This window comes from Oncorhynchus keta, chromosome 1 (genome assembly GCF_023373465.1).
Source record: "Oncorhynchus keta strain PuntledgeMale-10-30-2019 chromosome 1, Oket_V2, whole genome shotgun sequence".
Lineage (NCBI taxonomy): Eukaryota > Metazoa > Chordata > Actinopteri > Salmoniformes > Salmonidae > Oncorhynchus > Oncorhynchus keta.
The window spans coordinates 62,420,452-62,428,294 of NC_068421.1; the positions used below are offsets into that span (position 1 = coordinate 62,420,452).

The 7,843-nt window shown below is 44.1% G+C and overlaps 1 protein-coding gene across 1 annotated transcript; it reads left to right on the forward strand.

Annotated features, from left to right (window-relative positions):
• Nucleotides 1-5,800: 5,800 nt before the first annotated feature.
• Nucleotides 5,801-7,607, forward strand: foxe3 (forkhead box E3). Its single transcript, XM_035789656.1, has one exon. The coding sequence runs from the start codon at nucleotides 5,970-5,972 to the stop codon at nucleotides 7,218-7,220; it is 1,251 nt and encodes a 416-aa protein (XP_035645549.1). The 5' UTR covers nucleotides 5,801-5,969; the 3' UTR covers nucleotides 7,221-7,607.
• Nucleotides 7,608-7,843: the final 236 nt, after the last annotated feature.

Here is a 7,843-nt window from a genome sequence, read left to right on the forward strand (position 1 = left end):
GGAAACTTGGTTATTGATAATGTTCATGACAGAACTTTGGAATTGATACTGTTACAGGTGTAAGGAATCATAAGAATTACAATGTCACATGACCAACTTTCCAAATGCTTATATTACAACTAAGTGACACATGTCACAGGTGGGAAAATACCAGAAGTATTTTGTCAACAATTAATAAATCAAACGTGTAAACAGCAGACAATTTTTGTAGTGTTGTGACATTTAACTAACAAATTTAACCAACAAATGTATGCCTTAACTGCTTGTTTGAAAAGTAGGCTATTGCCACCTGCTTAACTACTTAAATGATACGTGGGAGCATTTTGCCATGAAATGGTAACCCTATCACTTGCTATCCAATCGTTCCTACCAGGAGATTGATTTGAATGTGACATAACTGTTCACTCGACAAGGTGTGTATTTAGCTTTGATATAGTCCACAAAAACCATGTTTATGCAAGCTGGACCTGTATTGAATTTCAGACCAAATAAAAGGAGAGGATGAAGGTTTATGAGGTAAATGGGTTAGTATTGAAGAGCTTCTGGGAGCCACAGCAGGTGACTAGCCCTACATATGCTCCACAACAACAAAGACATTAAAGGTCCAATACAGCTGTTTTTTTTATCTCAATATCAAATCACTTCTGGGTAACAATTAATAACCTAACTGTGATTGTTTTCAATTAAAATGGTCAAAAAGAAACAAATAGCTTCTTAGCCAAAAAACTGTTTCTCAAGCAAGAATTTTGCTGCGACTGTCTGGGAGTGAGGGACCTACTTGGAGGAGCCTAATAGGAGGGATATATAACCTGAAACAATCTGTTATTGGCGAAGAGGCTAGAAACTCTCTTTGTTATTGGCAGACAAACTCCACCCATGCAAAATGAGCTGAAATTGAATGTGGTCTTTTCAAACAGCTCTTACACTAAAAGGGTAATATCATAATTTTCACAATTTCACAGTATTATTCCAATCTCATAGTGGGGAAATGTATATAAAACACAGGAAAATCAGCCTAGCTATTTTTTTACTGCACTGCCCCTTTAACCATAATCTGTATTTGCTTGTCAAGAGCTAGACTTTATATGTAGGAAAGGGAGGTTGAAAATGACCCAAAAGCATTATAAAGTAAAACATGCCCAACAGGGCCTGATAACCCCAGTCCTTCAGTTGCCAAATCCTGGGGGTCTTCCACATTTTGCTCTCCCCCTCGTCACCTGATTGCTCAACTGCTCTGCTTACCTGTAAGCAGGATTGCACCTTATTTTTGGTGTCAGTGGATCATTCCTCAGATATGCATGAGGCGTTGGAGGGTGGGAGTTGCTCGCCTCATACCTGTCATAGGGGGTTTCCTGACCTGATAAAGACCTTGGGGACTGAACACATCAGTGTCTGAACACATCAGTGACCAGTGGATTATTCATCAACCTTGTTTTGTTTTAACATTTTGTTGCTCGACAAAATGCATGAATGAAAAATGCAACTAATAAATCTTGATTTGATAAGTATTCACCCCCTGAGTCAATACATGTTAGAATCAATCACCTTTGGCAGTGATTACAGCTGTGAGTCTTCTCGGGTACATCTATAAGAGCTTTGCACACCTGGATTGTGCAATAGTTGGCCATTATTATCTTTCAAATTCTTCAATCTCTGTCAAGGTTATGACTAGACAATTTTCAAGTCTTACCATAGATTTTTTCAAGCAGATTTAGGTCAAAACTGTAACTTGGTCACCCAGGAACATTCACTGTCTTCTTGGTAAGAAACTCCAGTGTAGATTTGGCCTTGTGTTCTAGGTTATTGCCTTGCTGAATTCATCTCCCAGTGTCTAGTGGAATGCAGACTGAACCAGGTTTTCCTATTGGATTTTACTTGTGCTCAGCACCATCCCGTTTCTTTATTTAATTTAATTTTTACCCCAATTTCGTGGTATCCAATTGTTAGTAGATACTATCTTGTCTCATCGCTACAACTCCCGTACGGGCTCGGGAGAGACGAAGGTCGAAAGCCATGCGTCCCCCGAAACACAACCCAACCAAGCCGCACTGCTTCTTAACACAGCGCGCATACAACCCGGAAGCCAGCCACACCAATGTGTCGGAGGAAACACCGTGCGACCTGGTTAGCGTGCACTGCGCCCGGCCCGCCACAGGAGTCGCTAGTGCGTGAAGAGACAAGGATATCCCTACCGGCCAAACCGTCCCTAACCCGGACGACGCTAGGCCAATTGTGCGTCGCCCCACGGACCCCTGGTTCGCGGCCGGCTGCGACAGAGCCTGGGCGCGAACCCAGAGTCTCTGGTGGCCCTAGACCACTGCGCCACTCGGGAGGCCCCATCCCATTTTTTTTATCCTGAAAAACTCCTCAGTCATTGCCGATGTCAAGCATACCCATACCATGATGCAGCCACCCCCATGCTGGAAAATAAGGAGGCAGTTACTCAGCGATGGGGTGTTGGATTTGCCCCAAACATAAAGGGGGATACCTAATCAGTTGTACAACTGAATGCCTTAAAAAATGTGTCTTCTGCATTTAACCCTAAATCAGAGGGGGCTGCCATAATCACCATCCACAGCACCCGGGGAACAGTGGGTTAACCGCCTTGCTCAGGAGCAGAACGACATATTTTTACCTTGTCAGCTCGTGGATTCAATCCAGCAACCTTTCGGTTACTAGCCCAACACTCTCACCACTAGGCTATATGCCGAAATTCAAAACTTGACTGAGGGACCTTACAGATGTTGTATGTATGTTGGACAGAGGAAGGGTTAGACATTCAAAAATCATGTCATCCCTTATTATTTGGAATTGTTTGAATTGTTCTTCCACTTTGACATTACAGAGTATTTGGTGTAGATCAATTAAATTAATTTCAATCACAATTTGTAATGGAACAAAATGTGAAGAAATAGAAGGGAGTGAATTCTTATGATACCCACTGTATATATTAATACATTATAGGTTTCATAGAGATGCATTGACAATCTTTGTTAGTTAATATAAAAATTAAATAAATACTATGACCCCAAATCACCCAGATGTTTGCCTGTTGGACTTAGCTCTGAGGCAGTAGCAGTGAAGCTGAGTAACAGAACAAGTCCTTTATCTCACTTACTATCTGACCCTGTGTTCACTCTGTACATTCAGTTCTTTCTGTGTCTGGTCTCCACAACGTGTGTGTGTGTGTGTGTGTGTGTGTGTGTGTGTGTGTGTGTGTGTGTGTGTGTGTGTGTGTGTGTGTGTGTGTGTGTGTGTGTGTGTGTGTGTGTGTGTTGATTTGAGAGTGAGAGAGGCAGTGTGTGTGTGTGTGTGTGTGTGTGTGTGTGTGTGTGTGTGTGTGTGTGTGTGTGTGTGTGTGTGTGTGTGTGTGTGTGTGTGTGTGTGTGTGTGTGTGTGTGTGTGTGTGTGTGTGTGTGTGTGTGTGTGAGAACCATATGCGGTGCTATAGCAGGGCAGTGTAGCGTGCAGTGCAGGAGCGAGCAGGGCCTAGCCGGCCCAGGAGAGCCCCAGTACTCTGGTAATCCCTGTGTTTTCAGGAGCCCTGGCCCGTACTTGATGAGCTTGGGCAAGGAAAGGGGTAGCGTTCTCTCTAGTGCGTTCCTCTCTCTTTCTCCCTATCCCGCTTTCATTCCCCCCTCCACCCCTGGAGCCGCTTCGCGAATGAATGGGTTCCAAGTATTAACTCAGCAACTCTCTCTTTCTCTCTCTTCTTTTCCTCATTTTCTCCCAAAGAGAGGAAGAGAGCCAGATGTGGGGATGCTAAACTCGTACCCAGAGAGAGAAACAGAAGAGAGATTCTTATCCTCTTTCTAGCTGTGAACATTCTAAATGTTGCCGTGAAGTCTGTGTGAGTTGAAAATGGCATTCAGACATGTTGGACATATCTGACACCTTGAATTATTTTTTAGCTGTACATGAATTATATGCAGAATCTTAAACGTTTCTAAACAGAACTATCAATATTCATGTTAATTTGTAATGTTCTAAATTAATAACAAATTGAAGATTTGAATTTAGATAACACTTGCATGTTGCACATATCATACATGTGTTGCTCCCTCAGTGCCTGGAGTGTGTTGGTGCAATGTGTTGGTGGTTAAGGGGTTAAGGGGCAGACTGTGTGTGTGCACGTGCGTGCATGTGTATGTGTGTGCACAGGGGGGTGGGAGGGTACAGGGATTACTGTGAGGCTCTAGGCCCCGGGGCAGAGTGGCTGTTTCCTGGCCATAGCCCCTGTTTGTCCTGCCTGACCTGGCAGCTCTGGGGCCAGATCCTGCTTGGATACACCCCCGCTCCCACGCCTGTCTGAAGCTGTTAGCCACTAGCTGTGAGTGGCTAGCTGGGCTTAGTGCGTCTGAGCTATGGGTGGGGTGGGTGCTGGGGGGGATGCAGGGGACTTTGTGTTGGGATGGCTTAGTGGGGAAAGGAGGGGTGTAGAATGGGGTGGTTATGGTTTATGACTTTGGTTTGATTCATTACACCATTTATTTAATATCAGCCTGTGAGAGAGCCAAGTGAATGAGCCCTGTTGGTGTAACCTTTGCCTTAAACACAGTGCCTCGCTGCCCCTCCATCACACACGCTCTGACTGTCCCCCCTCTCTTTTTGGCTCTCTCTATCATGCACACATACTCCCACTCCCACTCAGTCACACTCAGATAAACAAATCTTCCAAATATTTTTCTATGTATGACCTCCATCTGAAAAGATAAAATCCATTTTCATAATTTTGTCATAAAGCTATTGAAGCAAATTAGGATTAATTGTATGTTGAAAATGAATATGAAAATAATTGTATTGGAACATTGTCTTCTGTGTCTTTGATTGGGTTGTTAATGTAACACCCCCAATTTGACCTAACCCTTTAGGAGTGGTAATCATGTGATATCCAAGCTTGTCTATAGGGTGACTTTGTGCAGTATGCTGTTGTTACTACAAAGTCCCGAAACATAACACCTCCCTCTCTGCCCTGAGGACTGTTTGATTATCAATCTCAAAAATTCCTAATGAAATGGAGGGATATTTACTTTTTCCCCCCAAAAAAGCTTTCACAGCTCAATTGTTTGTTTTTAATGGGTTGTTATTATTTTTCAATTGGTGGATTGAGCGTTGGGTTTTGAATCCCATAGAGTAGCTCTGTCCGTGTTTTTCTGGCCTAGATATACACTGCAGTCCAGAGCCAACCCACAGAGCCTCGGACACATGGAGAGAACAGAGAGCGAGGGAGCGCTCCCTGGTCCTTCACTCACATACTAACTTGTGATTGGAGCACTTACACTGACTGTGCTTGTGCCAACAATTTAACACCATTTTGACTTTTTACATTCATACTGTAATTGAAACAGTTTGGTAGTATCTAACATGTAAGTATAGGCTTCTTGATCTGAATATCTGAATGTGACGGAGCCTATGCATTCCAACTTCACATTATGCATTATGTCAAACAAATGTGTTTTAGCTGTTTTAATATAACTGACATAGGTCACAATAATTTTAAAATTAGGATGTGGTCCTTTCTATAAAAAAGGCTAACTTCATCCTACTCTCGAAATAAAATGGTCTAGTATCATTAAATTATTACTCCTAGAGTTACAGTGCGACTTACCGCGTATCATTTGGAAGTGTAGATAGGCCTACTGGAAATCATGATCTGTCAGAGGCCTGTAGCCCCCCACCCCCACCCCCACGCACACACACATTGTCATAGGGTAGCCAGTGTTGTCACTCGAACCCTGTTTATAAAACTGTCCACGCCACTCACCTGGCAAGAGAGAAAGCTCATTGACGGCGAGGGCGACAGGGACTCAAATTCAGGCTCTAAAGTTAACATAGGGAGGGACACAAAAGGCAGACACTGTCTCTGAGCAAAACAATACATCTCTTTTAACTTCATGGTGCCTGCATTTTTATCAGCTGCTATTTGAAAAAGATATTTCATTTCAAGCATACATAAAACATATTTTTTTATGAATCTTGAAAATTTCTCTTACTTTTCGGGCATGTGTAACATGACGGCTGAGTCACAGGACTCACCAGCCGAGCTGGCCAGCCCGCTGGTCATGTCGCCTAACGTGAGTCTGGACTCCCCTTTACCGCCATCGCCTCTGATGCTGCAGGCCCGGATCAAAGATGGGGTTCTGATCAAGTCTGAACCACGGGCAACAAGTCCGAACGTGGATCGAGAGGAGGGAGCTACTCTGGGCCAAACCGAGGAGCACCTGCCCACTGGGAGTAGACGTAGGAAGAGGCCCGTTCAGAGAGGGAAACCACCCTACAGTTACATCGCTCTCATTGCCATGGCCATCGCCAACTCCCCTGAGAGAAAACTCACACTTGGGGGTATTTATAAATTCATCATGGAACGTTTTCCCTTTTATCGAGAGAACTCAAAGAAGTGGCAAAACTCCATCCGCCACAACCTCACCCTCAACGACTGCTTTGTCAAGATTCCCCGGGAACCTGGAAGGCCTGGTAAGGGCAACTATTGGACTTTGGACCCCGCTGCTGAAGACATGTTCGACAACGGGAGTTTTCTGCGGAGGAGGAAAAGATTCAAACGCACTGACGTAAGCACGTATCCTGGGTACATGCAGAGCTCTAGTGCGTTCACCCCGAACCCCATGGTCAGACCGGCATACCCCAACACCATGTACCCAGGAATAGGATCGGGTTACGGCTCGCAGCTGGCAGGGACCCCCCACCCGGTGATGCTGCATCATTATCAGACCCCTACCGGGGTCAGTCAAGGACAGCCAAGGATGTTCAGCATAGACAACATCATCAGCCAGCAGTCGGTGATGCAGGGAGGAGAGCTCAACCCGCTGGGGTTAGGCGGTGGAGACTTGGGCACCATGTCTGCTAGCTGCTCCCTCACTGGCACTGACCCCTCCAACTGCTTCCAGATGCAGACTGTCAATCCCTCGGGGAATTCACTGGGCAGAGGCGGTGGGGGACTGTCATCAAACCTGGCACCCGGGTATCCTTACTCTTCCTCGGCATCCCCCCCACACCTACCTTCCATGATGCAGTCCAGTTTTTCTCCAGGTAGCTCTCAGGTGTACTGCCCGGGGAACCGTCTGTCTCTACCCGCCGTGCGCTCCGGGTCTTGCGCGGAGCACACTGAGCAACTACTGGGTCTCTCCAGCACAATGAACTCTTACAACAACTCTTACATGAGACAAGCCAATTTTGCATCAGGATTAGATCGGTATATGTGAAAAACGGATTTTTATAGAGACAAACAACGATAGAGCCTCAATTACATTCCATTTGAAATAGGTGTGAAACCTCATCTTTGTTTGAAATGCAAATCGACATTCCATTATAGTTGTGTTCATATCTCAGTGCTATTGGTTCGTTTATCTTATGTGTTTTATAACATCAATATTGATGGGTTTTTAGATGTTCTGTAGCCTATCTACTTGTACTTCCTTGTCCGAGAACAATTCCAATTACTGAACCTTACATTTTTGTCATTGTCACCTGTAAAAAAAACAAGAGTTCTCAAACAATATTATTAGCCATATACCTGTATACTGTTCTATTTTGTGAAATGTAAATAGTTTATTTCTTTGTGAATTATATTGAAAGGCCTACATTGTTATTTACCGTGTTTGGTTGGTGTAATAAATACATTTTTTGATAAGCACGGTCTTGTTGCTTGCATTTGTTGAACTGAATAGGTCTACATGGTTGATACTCGCCTCTCTGATAAGAATTATGCCTACTTTAAATTAATAGTTGATCGTTCACTAGACTTTAAATCCAATTCCCATAAGCCGTATACTCATAAATGAGTGTTTCATTGCATACCTATACATTTATATTAAGCAAACAAAAT